Source organism: Rattus norvegicus, chromosome 17, assembly GCF_036323735.1.
Source record: "Rattus norvegicus strain BN/NHsdMcwi chromosome 17, GRCr8, whole genome shotgun sequence".
Taxonomy (NCBI): Eukaryota; Metazoa; Chordata; class Mammalia; order Rodentia; family Muridae; genus Rattus; species Rattus norvegicus.
In genome coordinates this window covers 79,656,106-79,674,896 of record NC_086035.1, presented here as the reverse complement: position 1 = coordinate 79,674,896, position 18,791 = coordinate 79,656,106, and the positions used below count along the sequence as shown (strand labels likewise).

The 18,791-nt window shown below is 42.8% G+C and overlaps 2 protein-coding genes and 1 long non-coding RNA gene across 8 annotated transcripts in view; 1 reads left to right on the top strand and 2 right to left on the bottom strand.

The window, feature by feature from the left end:
• Window positions 1-9,430, bottom strand: part of Suv39h2 (SUV39H2 histone lysine methyltransferase) — a 19,026-nt gene extending 9,596 nt beyond the window's left edge. The window contains exons 1-3 of one of the 3 annotated variants that reach the window (XM_039095983.2): window positions 9,168-9,411; window positions 7,658-7,747; window positions 7,058-7,203 (exon numbers count right to left, since the gene is read on the bottom strand). In XM_039095983.2, the coding sequence (XP_038951911.1) occupies window positions 7,058-7,203; window positions 7,658-7,747; window positions 9,168-9,411 (480 nt within the window). Of the gene's footprint in view, window positions 1-7,057; window positions 7,204-7,657; window positions 7,748-8,254; window positions 8,614-9,167 lie in introns of those variants that run through there. The other 2 variants (XM_063276676.1, NM_001108883.1) reach the window with 2 other exon arrangements.
• Window positions 1-18,791, top strand: part of LOC120097881 (uncharacterized) — a 23,918-nt gene that overhangs the window by 771 nt on the left and 4,356 nt on the right. For 2 of the 4 annotated variants that reach the window (XR_005495742.2, XR_010059265.1), the window contains exons 1-2: window positions 9,618-9,768; window positions 9,851-18,532. This is a non-coding gene — a long non-coding RNA (uncharacterized LOC120097881). Of the gene's footprint in view, window positions 1-420; window positions 9,511-9,617; window positions 9,769-9,850; window positions 18,533-18,791 lie in introns of those variants that run through there. The other 2 variants (XR_010059267.1, XR_010059266.1) reach the window with 2 other exon arrangements.
• The window catches only part of Hspa14 (heat shock protein family A (Hsp70) member 14), a 20,783-nt gene continuing 18,000 nt past the window's right edge, over window positions 16,009-18,791 (bottom strand). Inside the window, exons 12-14 of the mRNA NM_001004257.1 lie at window positions 18,231-18,404; window positions 16,860-16,930; window positions 16,009-16,227 (exon numbers count right to left, since the gene is read on the bottom strand). Coding sequence (NP_001004257.1) covers window positions 16,149-16,227; window positions 16,860-16,930; window positions 18,231-18,404 — 324 coding nt within the window. The 3' untranslated portion in view covers window positions 16,009-16,148. The remainder of the gene's footprint in view (window positions 16,228-16,859; window positions 16,931-18,230; window positions 18,405-18,791) is intronic.

The following is an 18,791-nucleotide window of genomic DNA, read 5'->3' as shown; positions in this document are numbered from 1 at the left end:
TAGTTACTGGCCATCATGGTTTCTGAAAATCCTTTGTACACAGTGGCTTTCCTTAAGGTTAGCAGATGCCATTGCTAAGGGCCTTATTTAAAAGGAGTTCATATACATGAGTAGATTCTAAAGTGATGCCTTTCAATAATTAGTCCTTCATCGTAGAATAGCTAGCACACATCCACAGGCCCCAAATTAAAGCCCAGAAATGTTCTTGAAATATCAAAGTATGTGGGGGTTGGGGAAGGGCGTGCTCAGTGGTTAAACGCACTGGCTGTTCTTCTAGAACCTGGGTTCAATTTTCAGCAACCACACAGCAGTTCACAATTGAAACTGGGTTGCAACACCCTCACATAGACACATGCAGGCAAAGCACCACTGCACAGGAGATAAGTATCAGAGTGACTGAGCACCACTTGCTGTTTCTAGGTCTTTTTAACATGACATCTATTCCTGTGTATGTTCCTGTGTGGGTGCTTGTGCACCGGCACCCGAGTGCAAGCTGAGGATGACACGCAGTTCTCTACTTTCACCAGTGGGTCTCAAGGATTAAACCATCCACCTTGGTGGCAGGGGCCTCTACCCATGCTGCCATCCAGCTGGTGGCTGTTTTCTGCCCCTGCCCAGCACACACAGTACTGAAGCTTAACCTCCGGAAGGACCTGACACATGCCAGCCAAGCATTCACACTGAGTTACAGCCCCAACCATAAGTCATGACTTGAGAATAAATGCCCTACGGGGTTTGGCATATTGCCAAGGTACAAACTGGGTTCAAATAGTTGCACAGGGGGCTGGAGAAATGGCTCTGCAGTTAAGAGCTGGCTGCTCTTCCAGAGGACTCAGGCTCAATTCCTAGCACCCACACGGCAGCTCACAACCGTCTGTAACTCCAGTTCCAGAGGATCTGACATCCTCGCACAGCATACATGCAGGCAAAACACCACTGCACATGAAATAACAATAAACAAACAATAGTTGCACACCCACTAGTGAACTTAATTTATTGTCATTATCAATACCTTAATGCTTATTATGTCCTACTTGCCCATCAGTAATTCTTAAGAATTGAAAAACTCAATTTCATTTTGGAAACTGTCCATAATATATTGGTTTTTTTTTCTGTTAAATGTGTTTAAGATGTGAAGATATGTAGCATACACATTATATTTACATAAGTATGTGTGTATGGTCACTCCAGAGAGGAGAAATGGAAAGTCAAGATATACAGCAGTCACTCGAGAGAGGAGAAATGGAAAGTTAAGATATACAGCAAAGTGTGTCAAACTGGGCCTCACTAAGGCTGAGGACTTCTTCCTCTAGTCAGGCAATGATAATTTGGAACTGTTGGTACCAGATCTACTTACACCTCAGTACATATGAGAGCTAACTGGCATTGTCTGAACTCACCTATTCCCCATAATGCTTCAATTTTGACTTTTGACCCCAGAGGAAGGCAATGAAAGACTGGTTCTTTTACCTCAGAAAACAGTAAAAGACAGGTGCTGGCAACAAGTTCATGATTAAGTCACCGCCTGAATGAAACTTAAAACACCACTGAAGCTCACTGCCTGGATGATTCCCTGAACTGGTTTATCTTGGATAAGGCACTTGTATTTAAAATGACCAAGGCTGATACATTATCACATTGGTAACTACTCAATTTCTGTACAGTAAATATAATACTTATTTATACTATACAAAATTGATAAACATAAGGATACAGGATTGATTTTGACAGTTTGGAAATTTTTTTCCTCTGGTTTGTAGTCTTATTTTAGAAGCATATTTTGTTTTTAAAATCTAAAAAAGAGATTTCTCTTTTTGAAAAATAATATTACTTTATAAATACCACTGACTTATAAGGCAAATTTAACTAATTCAGTAACCTACAATTCCAAATAAAAGCTAAAAATCTTTTTGGCTTTTATCAGACATATGTGGTTTGATGAATTACAAGGGGTAAAATCCCTTTGGGAGAAAAGGCAGTATGTGAAATAAACATCAATCCTTCCATTTCAATATTAAATGCCAAAATAACCTAACAATACTATTAAAACAGAAAGAAGGAAATCTGTAAATCACATAATTTTTAAAAAGTACAGAGGAAAGTAAAAAAAAAAACTATACTGTCAAAGACTGACAGGATATTTTTATGTATGACATAATAGGCTTGATAAAAGCAAAACCTGTGGCTTATAAGGAAGCAGCAAAAAAACAAAAGAGAAAAGAAACCAGAGTTGAGAGAATGGGTGTGTCTAGTTTTCAGGTGAGAATGTTAAAAACAATGCTAATGCCAACGAGTACTGGGGAAGACCTTCGGCACTGTGCTGGACTTTACGTTGGCTACTACGATACTTCTGACAATTCTTAGAATCCATGGTGTGTGACGCTTCAATATAAGTGCACTACACTCCACTTTATACTCTAACTACCAAGACAACTCAGTCTTCTGTCCTCAGGTAACCTGGCTCTACAGCAGTAGCCACAAAACATTCCTTAGGGGTCAATGTATGATTTTCTCTGTATTTTTGTTCTTTTTCTACTTTCTTTACGGCCATAGCTTCTTGGTCACTTTTTATTAGATACTTATTGGATACTTGTTTCTCTTTTTGAGAATCTGAGAAACACTATAAAGCCATATGCCATACAGGCAACTCTTTGGGTAACTCCAGGTTACTGAAATTCCAGCTCTAAGACTTTCTGGGCAATCTTCCCACCTCCCTGATGATATAATAGTTATATGCTGATGGTTTCCAAACATTACCTGCTGCTCATAATCTATAGCCTCCTGACGGCCATGATCGATGCTCGTCTTTTCCTAAACAGCTCTGTCTGGATGACTCATCAGAGAACTCTTATCTACCTAGGGACAAAACTGAGAAGCAGGTGGGCAATCTTAAGTCTTTCTCTCTAGTCTATCATCACGGTTCACTTGAGATGGGCTTCTTCCTACCCATCTCTAATGCAAAAGATTAGTCACTTCTGGCGACACCTTCTTATCTGGATCATCATACTAATCTTCCAGATGGCTTCCTGACTCCAATCTGATAATTCTCCACTCTGTGCTCCATGATGAAGGCATAAGGTTTATTTTATAAAAACAAAAACCCACAGAACCACTTACTGCTCTATTGTGTTTTGCTTGCAAATTGTTACAAATTCCTCTGTGTTGCTACCTACACAGAGGTTCATCCTTCCATTTATAACAAAGCTATTCTTATTCTGGTTGTTGGGGCAGGGTGACATCAGAGTAGAATGCTTGCCCAACATATCCAAGGCCCTGGGTTCCATTCCCAGCAACACAAAACAATTCCAAATTCTTCCTCAGTAGGGTGTAGTGGCTCACATGCATAGTCTCAGCTACTCCAGAGATAAAGGTGTGGGGATTATTGGAGCTCACAGGTTCCAGCCTAGGCAATGCAACATCTTTTTTTTAAAAAAAAAAAAAAAAAAAAAAAGGTCAGGGCAGGAGGATGCCTTAGCAGGTAAAGGTACACCTACTCCAGGCCTGACAACCTGAGTTTGATTTCCAGTCCCCACATGATGCAAGGAGAGAACCAACTCAAAGTTGTCCTCTGAACCCTACATACTGTAACTCTAGCTTTGGAAGGATAGATAGGCAGAATGTGGGAGCCCAATGGCCAGTCAACATAACCTGAATGGAATGCATGTGGCTCAGTGAGAGATCCTGTCACTGTCACACACACACACACACACACACACACACACACACACACACACACACGAGATATAAATATATGAAAAGTATTTTTAGAATGAGCTAAGTATCTGAATAATGAGTTCACCACAACAGACACAAATGTCCAGTAGGAGAATGATAAAAAGATGTTGGACACCATTAACTTCCAGAAAAGTGTAAATAAAGCCACAATGAGATGCATTTCCCAGGACAATCGCTACAGAGAAACTAAATCTCATCCCCTGCTGGTGTGGAAGCAAAGGATGCAGCTCTGGAAAAGGATGGCAGGTCCCGAAAGAGTTAAACGAAAACATCACAGGACCTAGCAACTCCACACCAAGAGAAATGAAGCCTTGTCCGCACAGAAGCTTGCATTTGAGCATCGGATCAGCCTTGTTTCTACAGCCCAGATGGAAACAACTCAGATCTGTCTGTCCCAGATGCATGTGATGCCTCAACACAACTGAACGTATCTGGCACAGAAAGGGAAGCAGCATGATCTTACACGACCAAAGACATAAGCCTTAAAACATTATTCCAGGCCAGACACACACCTTTAATCCCAGCACTCTGAAACCAGAGGCAGGTGATCTCTGTGAGTTCGAGCCAGCCTGATCTACAGAGTGACTTCTAGGATAGCAAAGGCTACCCAGAGAAACCATGTCTTAAAAAACAAAAGAAAAAAAATTATTTCAAGAGTGAGTCCAGTGGTGCAGACTTGTAATCTCAGCTCTTCAGATGGCTAAAACAAGGGGGATTCCGAGTTCAAGACTTTTCTGGGATTTGAAGTGAATTCAAGGCCAACCTGGGCTACTTTAGCAAGGCTTCATTTCAAAATGAAAAATGAAGGTCTAGGGAATATAACTCAGTGTGGTAGGGTACTTACCCAGTACATGCTCCATCACTCGAACTCGAAGTAAGTGAAGCCAGTAACTAAGAAGCAGGTATCGTTCTCCATATACAAAGAGGAGGACAGGGCTGGGATGGATCACTGGAACAACACTTGCTCCAGAAACATGAGGACCCAGTTCTAGTCCCAGAGGTCATGAAAAGCCAGGGAAAACTGCATGCACCTGTAATCCCAGTGCTGCTGGAGGCAGAGACAGGAGGACTGCTGAGACCTGCTGTCTACCAGCCTAGCTCTGGGTTCAGCTAGAGACCAGGTCTCAAAGCAATCAGGCAGAGAATGACAAAGCAGGATAGCAGAGGTCCTTCTCTGGAACACAGAGCTGGAGGAGAGTGGAGGAGAGGAAGAGAGTGGGGATGGGAGGTTCCCACAACTCTACAGAAACATAAAATAGATTTAGCAGTTTCTTAGGGTGAGTAATTGAAATTTGGCCAGCAATGGTTAGGTCTGGAGATTCTGTTTAGAGTAATGAGAGTATGCTCTAAAATTGACTGACTGTGAGTATACCAAGATTTGTGTAGCCCAGGCTGGCCTCGAACTCGTGATCCTCCTGCCTCTGCCTCCTTCAGCAAATCCTACCGGCATGCGCCACCACAACCGGCGTATACCAAGATTTGAACTGTACACTTTAAAGCAAATTATATCTCAATAATATGTTATTTTTTTTAAATGAATTAGAAGGAAAATGTAAGAAATAGCTGTGCAAGTAGAGAAGGGAGGCCAAAGGAAGATAGCCAAAGGTCAGGGAAGATGTAAATATAGTTTATTGACTGTCCTAAACGAGTGAGAAAAGAGCTTAGTATTAAAAAGACAATAAGCTGGAAGTATACATTATACAAATAATCCCAGCACTGAAGAGGCTAGAACACCATGACTGTGAGTTCAAGGCCAGCCTGGGACTAAATAGAAAGCCCTTGTCTAAATTAATTAAACAGAAACCACAGGTTTAGGCAAAGTCTGGGGAAGGAGACAGTGAGAAAAGGGTGATATCTTTGAGAGACTGAAGACAGATAATGATGGATGGATAGGTAGATAAGATAGAAAGATAGATAGATAGATAGATAGATAGATAGACAGACAGACAGACAGACAGACAGACAGAAAGAAAGAAAGAAAGAAAGAAGACAGATAACTAGTGATGGAGGTGAACCGAATGTTAAAGGCTTACATTCAAGGAGGGCAGGGATGCCTTCTGCTGACATGAGAAAGTAAGGGGAGAGGAGATCCAAAATAGTAACAGACATTGGGAAAACCACTGACACAAATAAGAAAACAGAGCAATAGGGGAAAAGCCTGTCAAGTAGAAATGAGCAATATGAGAATAGGAGAAATTTGGGGTTTTGCTGTGTGTGTGTGTGTGTGTGTGTGTGTGTGTGTGTACTGAGGGCATTATTGGGGCTTTGTACTTGTTGGGCTCTAATACTGAGCTGTAGTTTCTTTTAAAATCTTTTTAAAAAATAAATTTTAAAGAGTCTAGGTTGCCCAAGATGGGCTTGAACTTGTGAGCCTCCTGTTTGAGCCTTACTAGTAGCTGGGATTCCAGGCCCAGCAGGTCCAGCAGGTGCAGCTTAGACGTATATTTTAATGGAGTTAATGCACATGATCAGATGATGATCTCAGCTGGACTGCTCAGCCTAGGGCCTATAAACCAAGAGGGCACACAGTTAGGCTCTATTCAAAGCAGGATGCTCAGGGTTGGGAGAGATGCTGGACCAAGAGCTCTGTGCCGGGGAGGCCATGTTAGTTACTACAGGAAGACAGCATTTCAAAGAAGAAATGGACTTAAATGAAGGTCTCAGCAAAGATGAAAAAAAAAATCACCTAATCTAAATAGGACTCTTGATTATTTGTCTGCAAGAACTGAGATTAATGGCCAGATCTCGGAGGAAGGCTACACGTAAATGGATTATGAATAATATAATGACAGGGTTTAGATAAAATAGCTTCTTAGAACAACTCATTTGCTCAAACTGTAAGCAACGAAACAATGGCTTAAAATGCCCATGAAAGTTAGCCCGTTTTATCAAACCTACAGCACACAGAGTCTGACAGGATGGCAGGAGACACATGCTGCTGCCTCTGGAGGACATTCGATAATTCTACAGTTGGCTTGAGACCTGGGCTCCTCCCAGGTGCTGCGGGAACTATGATCCAGGAACAACATGAATTACAGGACAAGCCAATCTGACACGACACATTTGCTCTGGTCATCCATATGGGAACAGTCAAGAGTTGGATGCAGAAGGATATCAACACCCTAAATATTCTAATGCAAGAGCATTGACGCTTCAGGATCCCCTCAGTTGACCAAACCGATGACAGTGCACACAAGTCTATGACTTACAGCCTTAAACATTAAGAAGAACTCTGCTTATTTTGAGGCTCTTTTTATGTTAAAGAAATAGGAAACACTGCAGTGTGAACAGGTCTCTGCCCAGGGGCTAGACGTTGCCTTACCTTTACTACCTTGTAGTCACACAAGTACTCCACCTCATAATTGTTTAGATTCCTTTTGGTGATTCCAATCGATTTACATGTGAGCTTTTCTTTTCTACATAATTCCTGGAGAGTATCAAGTGAAACTAGGCAAGGCACACACCAGGCTACAATAAGAAAATAGAATTCTTTACCAATAAAATAGCTACTAGGCTGAAACAAAAACTTAAAACCCTCTCAGCTGACAATTTTATAGTCTAGGAACGCATATGACAAGAAGCTATGTATGTCTAAGAAAAAAGTTACAGGGTAAAGAACTGGTTTTGGTGAATTGGTTTACTTTCCGGTGCACATCTATCCCACTTGTAACCAAAATGCCTAACTCTTGCTTAACTACTTAAAATATTTCACGTCTAAACTTTCTTAGGGTTACATATAAATGCGAAGGTAAAAAGTAATTTTTTTTACTGTTTTATTTTATTCTACACAGGTTATAACTGTTCTAATAAACAGCTAAGACACATTGTTAGAGATATATCTAAAATATATTCTAAAATGGTCACGCAGATGGTAAGAATTTAAGTCTGAAATATAGTTTTATAGTTAAAATCCATATCCTACCTTTCCCATTTTGGAAAACGGCAGAAATTTTAGCTTCATTTATTTTGCGCATGGGGAAGTATATTTTCAACATGCATAAACCAGAGAATTCTACTTGAAATAGAAGACATAGTGAGTGTTGTAATACTCATTCCCTACAGTTTTCAAGCCAGCAGTTACACAACCCAATGGAAATAATCCATAAGCCAGACTTGAAAATCAGACATACTAACACAATAACCGTACAGAGGTCAGAAATGAACTGTATTCCATCCTAAATTTAAAAATATAATTACGCAGCTGATGTCTAGGAAAATGTAACAAACTTCACTATATGGCTAATATCAGGATCAATACGAGATGATCAAGAGTCCTCCGTTCTACCCGTTGGTGGGCCACCTAGCTACACAACTTCCAGAAGGTCTCAATCTTTTTGTGTGTAGGACTCACTGAAAAAAAGTGAGGTTTGTTGAAAACAGAGGTGACCAAAGAAAATGTATCTGTAACTTATCAAGTTGTATTTAGGAGTTCTCCAAAGGGGTGGGCAAAAACGTTTTGAGGTAAATTTTCAGGAAGGGACAACATAACTGCTCTAATTTTCCCACAGTCCTTCCTCACCTCCGCAAGGAAGGGCTTCATTGTCAGAAACCATTAAACATAGCTTCAGCACTCCAGTCAGTGCAAATAACTCCTATTTCTGGCACTTGCAAAAGGCAAAGACTTTCCCTCAAATTTGCCAGAAAACATCAATTTGCTTAGGTGTGGGTTTGGGGGCAAGAAAGCTGTAAAAACATCTCATAAATCGCTTCTAAAAATCTTCAGGCTGTTTTGTCTAATGCTAATCTCCTTATGCTAATCGTCTGCAAAGAAGAGTCCTCTCCTTTATGTAACCAAGGTGTTAGCTGTTTTTTTTTAATTCTTGCCCCTAGCCAAGAATCCAAAAACACAACCCTATAATGGAGGGTGGTGTTGAATATGATCACCGTAATATTCGTGTGAAAACGTCATAACGAAGCGTTATGTGTAATTACAACGCACCTCCCCTCGCAACAGAAATGCTACATCTTTGAGCATCTCGGAATATTAAAAATAAAAAAATCCCGCTTATAAAAATCGTTCTACCACCCCACCCCCACATTGCGCTTCAAGGAAGCAGAGTTACGGGAATAATAAAGTGTCACCATCTGAGTGGAGCGGAGGGAAGAGCTGGAGAACAGCCTTTTCATTCCACAAGGCTTTTGCGAGACCCAGACTTTCAAAGGGCGCGCGCGACTCGAGCGTACGCACGCGCAGTGCGTGCCCCCGGCTTCAGCATCCACATAAATAACCTGCAAGTTCCAGGCAGCCCCCAAAGTTTCCAGGAGCTCAGGGTTGTGTCTGCAGACGCCTCACAGCGATGCCAGGCCCGCTCGAACGCAGGCACCAAGGGTCCCCTTTCTCCAGCACCGCACCTCAGCCCCGCTACCCCACCCCACCCCCGGCTCGGAGGTGGCGACCACTACCGCGGCAGCGCGTGTGCTTTCCTGCTCACCCTTGAATGAGGCACCTCGTGCACACTCGCCGCCAAAGACCGCGGCCCGCGGAGCTCTGGACCTCGCTCGGTTGGAGCCGGCGCGTCTCCCGCCCGCAGACGACCGCGAGCGTCGCGCCGTCACGGTGTCCGCGCGGCAGCGTCTCGTCGTTCGCCTGGGTTTGGGCCTCTGGGGCGGACCTGGAGCCCGGTGACACCGCGCTCTGGCCTCACCGCTCCGTGCCTTGGCCCTGGCCGCCGCCATCTTGCGGAGCTTTCATTCAAACTGGCGCGGTCAGCCCGAATAACTCAGCTGGCCGGACGCCCCGCCCCGGCCCGCGAGGGACTCCGGAGCTGGGAGGCTGTAAGTAGCGAGGCGTTCTGACGTCAGTGGAGGCCGACCCCTGCCGTGGTAGCCACTGCGCCTGCGCCGCACGGTGGGGGCGGGCGGGGGCGGGGCCTGTCCGTGGAAACTGGCCCCGCCCCTCGCTGCACGTTATCCACTTTGACTTGGGAGGCTGTTTGCCAGGATTCCCCCCATGCGGTACAATCAGTCTCTTCACAAAGACCTGACGCGCACGCCCCAAAACTCAGACAATGATGGGCCGGTTAGTGTGCGCAGGTAGCTTCTTTCCCACTCCTGTTCCTCAGCACCTCGCCCAACCAAGCCCCATTACTTTTCCTTTCTCTCCGCACCACTACAGCTCAGGATCTTAAAAATCTGCTGCTGGCTGGGTTCTCCTGGAGAGATGCGGTCTGTTGAAATCACTCAAAGAGATTCTGAAGAGTTGGTGTGGCCATGTAGCAGCTGGACTTAGAGGAAAGGCCTGACCATTGTCAGCATCCAACCAACCCTGCCAAGAACTCGACTAACATTAACAGCCTTAAGCTGAGGGCAGGTTTTACCCACGTATGCTCAGGGAGAATCAGGGCATTTACCACTGTAAATCCGACAACTTGTAAGGAGAACCGTTACACATAAAAGACCATCTCTAATTCCGTAAGCAGGTCATGTCAGTGCTAATCAGACACACTGCCTGTCGCCTCTTTAATTCCATTGCCCACACCATCATTTCTCAGCCAAAAAAGCCTAGCTTCCTTGACCTCTCTACTGCTCCCCTTTCCAGCCACCTCCCGCCCAGCCAAGGAGCCTTTAATACATAAAGTGAAACATGCTTCCAAGTTGCTTTGTCTGAGAATCGCTTTGAAGTCCTGATCCTCTTGCTGCTACTTTGGTGTGCTGGGGTTACCAAAGTCCCCCCTCCCCTAATACACACTTTAATCTGGAAATCATGTTCTAGCTCAAAGGACTCGCTCCCACCCCTTACATGTGGAGCGCCCTTCTGTTTCACCTGGCCAGATTTAACTCAAATGTTACTTCTTCAGAGGCCTCTCAGGCATTCTGTCTGACTGCGTCCTCTAGCTCTCCTTTAAAAGCTTTTGTCAAAATTTGTCAGGGTAGAATCTCACAAGCATTTTTGGCCTTGCTAAGTTTCATTTAAAAAAAATTAGCAAAGGACTCCGGGGTGGTCAGGAGGAGATCTTGGTGGAATAGCAGTTGTCTGATAGATTCAAGGCTCTGGGTCGATCACAACATTGCAAATTTTTATATATAAATTATTTTTTTATAAGTGAAGTATTTCCGTTGTTTAATCTTATCAGTCCCAGGGCATAGCATAGACCCGGCCATTTCAGCATTCATCAATGTCTACTCTCCATTCTCAGAGTGTAGATGAGTGGGCCTGAAAGCCCTCAGGAAACCCATGAGCGCAGAATGGCAGTTTTGCGCGTGCAACAACTTTGTCTCCTGAGGACATGGTTGCCAGTGCTGCATGTGCTCTGCGAAGTTTACACACTAACCTGCACAAAACACACCTCTCAGCACATGTCCTCCTCACGAAAAGGCACTAAGCATTTTCTTCCTGATGCCGGGAAGGCCCTGTCATTTATCACTCTATGTTTTCTCATGGATGTCTGTAATTTTCCAGAACTTGCACAACTCGTCTCATACACTGACAAAGGAACGCACTTGTCAAAACATAGCTGTCTCCTGCCGAAGCCAGAGGTTAAGCGGCTTGAAAAGAACACAAGATACCAAATACTTCCTGCTAAAGCTTCTGTTTCAAGCGTTATTATTGTTTTTATAAAGATTCTATTCCCATGGGTAACATGTTCAATTATGTCTTACATTTTAAATTTATTTTAAAAATCTATTGAATAACTTGAAAAATCTTTGATTGTCTAAGGAGTTATATATTATAAACAAAAGCTCTTTGGATTATCAATTGTTTTTTTAAGGGACAGGATCTCATCAGGTTTTCCAGGCTGTCTCTGAATTCCTAGGTTTAAATGGTCCTCTTGCCTCTACTTCCTAAATAACAGGGAACGCTGTACTGCTCCATCACAAGAATTGTTAAGAAGGTAAAGGGTCCTGAGACCAAACTGAGGATCTTGGTAAACCCTGGCAAGTGATTGATTTGGATTGATTGATTGGCAGGCACCCCAGTCTTTGGGATAGAAGAACAGGATTAGGATATTTCGCAGTTTTCATAACTCTCGCTGAAAACGTGATTTCCACTGACCTATGGAGCTTACCTTTTCCGACTCGAATGTTCTCTGAGAAGCAGAGTACAAATGCACACTGGATTAAAAATGTGAATTTAAATAAGCATGTAATGTACTTAAAATAGTAAGTAGACAAAATGTAAGTTCAAAAAATTAATCTGGGGGTTGGGGATCTAGCTCAGTGGTAGAGCGCTTGCCTAGCAAGCACAAGGCCCTGGGTTCGGTCCTCAGCTCCGGAAAAAAAAAAAAAATCTGTAAAAGCTATCAATCTGTAATAGAATACAGATTGAATGCTTGCACCCCCTCACCTCTTAAATCGCATGTCAAAATCCCACTTTCCAGTATATATACTTAGGATCAGAGCCCTTGGAGGCCACTGGGTTGCAAAAGTAGGGCCTTGCGTGATGGAGTTGTACCCCTGTAAAAGAAACCCTTGGTTACGATCCCAGGGCTTGTGGTTTTCCTATTCCTGTATTTGGTTGTTTCCCTTAGACAGCGTCGTGCAGTGGCAGAGTTATAATTTGACGGGCTGGGGATATGGCTTTAGCGAGCTAAGTGCTTGCTGTACAATCCTGAGGATCTGAGGTCAGATCCTCAGCGCACACGTTTAAAAAAAGAGCCAAGTTTGGAGCTCACACCTGTGCAGTGGCTCGAGGGAGAATGGCCTCCATAGGTTCATACGTTTGAATGCTTAGTCACTAGGAGTGGTGGCACTGTTCGAAGGTGTGGCCTTGCTGGAGGAAATGTCACTAGGGGTGGGGTTTGAGGTTTCAAAAGCCCATGTGAGGCGCAGTCTCTCCCCCTCCCCTCCCCCTCCCCCCTTTCTCTCTCTCTCTTTCCCTCTGCCCGCCTCACCAGATCTGGATGGAGAACTCTCATCTACTTCTCCAGCACCACGCCTGCCTACAAACTACCGTGATAACGGACTGACCTCTGATGAAATTGTAAGCAAGCTCCCAATTAAATGCCTTAAAAAAAAAAAGTTGTTTTGGTTACAGCGTCACCCATAATCTCAGCACTGAGAGCCAGCGACAGGAGGATCCGGGGCTCCTCGGTCAGCCAGTCTGTGAGCTCCAGGTCCCCTGAGACACTCCACCTCAAAAACATAACGTGAAGAGGAATGAAAGAAAATCCCTTCCGAGGTCAACTCAACCTCTGGTGTTCACACAGGGGCACACACTCACACACGCGGAATTACAGTTTGACTTCAATGTAAATAAAGTCAATATGGAAGGAAGGAAATTTCACATAAGCCCTCATGTACTTTGTTATATAAATAACCTACTTTGAATTAACAGACTGTTCTTCCTTATTTTTATTTAGTATGTGGGTGTGCATGTGCCGTGACTCAAAGTCAGAGGAAAACTGGGAAGGTTTGGCTCCTTCCTTCCACCCTGGGTCATCAGACCTGGGAGCAGTTGCTTTTCCACACTAAGCCATCTCATTGGCATTCAAGCTTACTTTGCAGAGTGCTAGAGAGTAAATATTTTAACTCTGGATCACACACCCTGTCACACAGCCACAGGGACACATAGTCAAGGCTATGCTCTAATACAGCTTTATTTACAACAATGGGTATGAGAGAGATCTGACCTATAAGCTCAAGTTTACCAACCCCTAGTTTCTTTTAAAATGGCTCTTTTGTTTTTTTTATTCATTTATTATATATAAGTACACTGTCGCTGTCTTCAGACACACCAGAAGAGGGCATCGGATCTCATTACAGATGGTTGTGAGCCACCATGTGGTTGCTGGGAATTGAACTCAGGACCTCTGGAAGAGCAGTCGGTGCTCTTAACCGCTGAGCCATCTCTCCAGCCCCCCCCCCCCAGTTTCTTGTAAAACACTGAAAGTAATAACCATAAAATAAAATCCTAAAATATTTTCTGAGGCACAAAGATTTTATATTAGGAATTGAACCAGTTCAGCTGTTATTTCCCTAGTCCTGAGGTCAGATGTTTATATAGATTAGATACAGAAATAATCTCTCAATATCACATAACTTTACACAAGAAACACAAAGTACTTGGTCAAGAATTTGAAGTTGTTTCCTTATTTAAGGATATGCCTTCTATTCAGTTTGCTACTAATGTGATACAAAATTACCATGCAAACATTTGCCTCTGCCTCCTGCGTCTTCAGGAACTTCTAAAGGGTGCTGCCATCTCCACGATAAACGTTTCTAACAATAAACCACATCCATACAGTTTGAACAAGGTACAGAGACAGAGCTTAGAACTTACTGTGGAGTTAGCAGCTTCTCTCCTTGTGGTGTCCAGGCAGGTCTGACTCTTGGGCTAAAGCTACCCTGCCTACTTAGCATCCCAACAGCTGCAACTGCAAACATGTGCTACCATGTCCTATGAGAAAGGGTGGGAATCAAGGAGAGAAATGAATGCAAATTCTTCCCTTCATGGGAAACAAATCTAGATACACTGCCCACTGCCGTGTGGTCAGTAGCCACTTCTCTATACTCCTTTCTCTATCTGGTCTCCCCATGAGCTCAGAATCAAGAAGAGACAAAATAATTCCTCCCTTACACTCGGAGACCTTTTGGTTCTAAGAGTGAGTGGCCAATACAGGAGCTGTGGCAGACTCTGAGAGGGCGCTTCTTACTCTGGCCCCTTGCAGTATTCCCTTTGCTGTCTGTCATGTGACTGGCCCTTTCATCGTTCCCAACCACGATGAACTGAAATCCCTAAAACCATGAACTAAATAGATCCTTCATTTAAAGGTGGCAATGTCAGGTACTCTGTCACACTGCTGAGAAAACTGAGAAAGGTGGTGCTAAGATGAAATCACGGTTGTATCATTACCCAATAATGCGATTCACCTTGTCTGTACACCTTTGGAATTGGTGTACAGAGGAATTTGGAAACGCCTAGAAATGAAGGCTAGAGAATCATAAGCAGTTAAATGGGCAGTTCTTTGGGAACTCAGGCCAGAGCATTGGTTTGAGTGTGGACAGTAGTGTAGCTCAGGAGGTTCAGATGGTAATGAACCTCTACTGGGATGGGGAGTAGACTCCACCTCCTCTCAGAGGACTTGTCTACAGTCGGACTTGTGCCGGATTTTGTATGAGGCTAAATTAGAGTAATTTGCCAACTATTTTGGTAGGAAAAAATTTAATGTAGTCTAGTAGTCTATGGTATGATTTTTGCCTACTGCCTTTAGTCATATTTACAGTAAGAATGGGAAAGTACAGAAATGACTGAAAATAAGATTTTGATTAAAATAGGAATTGGGTCAAAGAAAGTGGGCTTGTTAAAAGACTAGATTATGGGGTTGGGGATTTAGCTCAGTGGTAGAGCGCTTGCCTAGCAAGCTCGAGGTCCTGGGTTCAGTCCCCAGCTCCGAAGAAAAGAAAAAAAAAAAAAAAAAAAGACTAGATTACTAAAAAGAAGCCTAGTATTTTATACAAATCAGGACTTGATGCTACCCCAGGAATCATTGAGACCCCCACCTATTGCCACCTCACAGATGAAAATGTGAGTTTGCTGAAACCCTGAGGCATTCTGCTCACAGAGGGCTTCCTTCCCTTCATCCTGCCCCCTGGCTTTTTGAGACAAGGTTTCTGTGTGTTTTCCATATAGCCCTGGCTATCCTGGAACTCTGTAGTCCGGGATGGCCTCAAAACTCAGACCAAAAGTATTTAGTATTTGCCTTAGTAGGTTTTGGTCAGGCTTTCTATGCCTGCACTTCTTTAGGAATACGTATATCACTCAATACCATAGTGTGCTAGAAATATGTAACTTGTTTTTCCTTTCCCTTTTCTGAGAGTTTCTCTGTAGCCCTGGTTGTCCTGGAATTTGTTCTGTAGACCAGGCTGGGATCAGAAGAGTGCTCCCGCTCCCCATGACGGCACTACTGGGAACTGGGTGGGAAGTAGGGTGAGGCAGAGTTAAAGAAAGTGTCTTGGGAGATTTCTCTTCCTCTGGCTTCTTTCTGTACCCTTGTCTGGTGTGAGCTGTAGTACTACGCCCTCATAATGGAAAGAAATCTCTGAAACAATAAGCGAAATAAATCTGTCCTCCTTTTAAGTTTTTGTTGGGGATTTTGTCATAGTAATGAGGAAGCTAGTACACTCTAGCCTGCAACTGTTCTCAGTTACTATGAAAGGCAGTTAAATGCTCTTACTCATCAAGAAACCAACGGAAGGCTTTCAAATTAGAACATTTAAAACTTCTACAATTTTCAGTAAATCTTCAATCAAATCAACGTATATCTTAAATAGGTTTCCTATTTTCCATTAATAATGGTTAATCTTATATAAAAAAGAAAACAAAGACTCCAGTACTTACTAATGAATTGTATTTTAATAGAAACATAGCTTATACCATTCTTTGAAAAAGCATTTTATTATAAACAACACTTATACACAAAACCAAATAATGTTGATATTACAGTTCTAAAAAACGTCTTGGTTTATCTGAACAGTTAGGATGCAACTTCAACAGTGATGGCCTCACACTTCCCGGTCTCTTGGTCTGTGCACGTCACCTGTAAAGATCCATCCCTATGACAAAGACAGAAAATAGGTTTCATCAGCTCAGTTTCTACAAGCACCAAGTCTTTGAGGAGGACTTGGAAAGTTTCAAAAGAAGTTTATTAAGACAAAGATTAAATACAAGTTCAGTGTCTTTAAATTTGGCCTGTGCCTTTTCTAGGAGGCTCTTGGATTTCCTTCTAAACCTCTGACCTCACAGCTATATTCCCTAAAAATCCAAGACCATAAAAGCTTAAAACTTTACATACACTCAAGACAGGTCATGCCAACTCTAACTCAGGCTCTGTCAAGGCCATTCGAGATCTTTCTAAATATGGTTTACAGCCTATATTATTCCTAAAGTCAAATGAGAAACGTTTCCTTGAAATAAACAATAAGATGGCCTTGCTAGCAAACATGGCAACAGCTGAATGTGGCTAGTAACAAACTTCCTGGAGTTTCCACATAGAGATAGAAGGGACAACAGAAGACCCACAAGGCTGCTAATTACTCGATAGACACCTTTTTCCTAAAATAGAAGTGCTCACTAGGAAGAACTGCAGTGTTCTAACAAGGGATTTGCCTGGAATGATAATTTAGCCAAACTAAAGGGACCAAGTTCCAGAGAAACTTCATAATATTGGAAACATTTCATTTTGTACCTTTTCATAGTAAGGACAGCTAATATATCACGTAATCCATTTTCTTTTTTATCTAAGTCCTGGAGCACAACCTGTTTGTGTAAAAGCAAAACAGATAAACAACAAAAAAATAAAGGCAATTCAGTACTTTCTCATTGTAAAGGATCAAAGTTCTAACCAAAACAAACCTTTTAAAGTGGGACAGTTTTCAACTATCTTACCATTTAGAGAGAATTCAGAAATTAAGGAGTTAAGCCTTGTTAAGAGGCTTATATCTCCTTTAGAAAGATATAAGACAATTACTGTATCTGTCCCTCTTTTATGTCATATCTGATTAACATGATTGTTGTTAGGAAGTATTGTCCTCAAAAGAACCCAGACTACTTTTGGAAGTAAGTCATTGCCCGTAGTAACACAGATTACCCTTCAAGCATACTTTCTGTGTATACTTGGAATGCTATCCATTTAAAAGAAATATACAGAATTTTTGGGTGACATTTGTCAGCAAGAGGTGTTATGGAAGTCTGTCATTTCTTAGTTTCTGAAAGATAGGTGTTCCAATACACCCAGTTAGAAGTTCGGCTTTGCGCCCTGGACTCTGCCAGAATCAAGTTTAATGATTTTACAAGTCGCTCTCCTGTGACTCACTTGGCAAGGGTGTGAACATACGGGAGCACAGAAACCTTCTCCTCCCTCCTTCCACATACCTTCTAAATTTCCTTTTTCTTTTTTTTTTTTTTTCTTTTCTTTTTTTTTCAGAGCTGGGGACCGAACCCAGGGCCTTGCGGTTGCTAGGCAAGCGCTCTACCACTGAGCTAAATCCCCAACCCCTCTTTTTCTTTTTCTAAGACAGGGTTTCTGCGTGTAGCCCTGGCTGTCCTCAGATCTCCTGAGATCTGCCTGCCTCTGCCTCCCGAGTGCTGGGATTAAAGGTGCACACTACCCACTACTGCCCAGCCTGCAATTTTCTTTCACAAAACTATTTTATCTTGGTTATTTTGTGTGCATATGTGCATGGGCCTTGATGGGTGTGTAAAGGTCAGAGAGCAACTTGAGGCAGGCGGTTCTGTTTGAACATTACCTCGTACGGCATCTGGTATTTACCAAACAGAAAAATCTTTTCTTCTTCTGCTAGTTGCCAAATCACTAAGATGAGCCAAGAGCACAGAGAAGCAAACACAAAATGGTTTTATTCTTCTTGTTTCACAACGCTGACCAGTGATCCCTTCTCACTTTGGAAAGTTGAGTAAGTAGAAGCAGCTTAGTCTTAGGAGTTCCCAGGGTACATATTATTTGTATTAATGGAGATGGGAACGGAATTAACTTCAGGAGGAAAAGTGGAAGAAATATTTGCCTGAGACAAAGTTGTAATATCCAGGTTTATATATTTACCTGTGCAAACTTGGTCTCCTCTTTAACAGAGTTCTTGCCCTCAGACTCATAGAGTTCAAGGCAAACAGAAGATATACTGCCAGGGGCTTGTAGCGTGTGCTGTCTTCGCGCTGGCAGAGGAGTCCCAGAGGGGAACAGCACTGTGAATCTGTTGGCACCTGATTCATCGACTCCCTAAGAGGCAGGAAAGCAAGAGGAGTGTGCTGGTTTTTATCTTTTCAACTGAAAACAGCCTGTTATTCCTGCTGTAATGGACATACACAGTCCTCACTGATACTCTGGAAAGAGGACAGAAAACACAGGTACAGCCCCCAGGTCCACCCCCCTTCCCCATATTTAATTACTTACTGATACACAGTTCTCTCTAAAGATGCTAGAAGCAAGCATTAAAACTGTATTTTCAGTTTCGTGGGAAGTCAACTTGTTCCACAGATACTGAGTGACACAACATAAAGAGCCCATGAAAAGAATCACTAGTCTAAACTTAAGTTCCTCCCGTACTTGTTACAGGGCTTATGACACAATACCATATGAAGGAAACCTACAGCAATCACTTTGTAG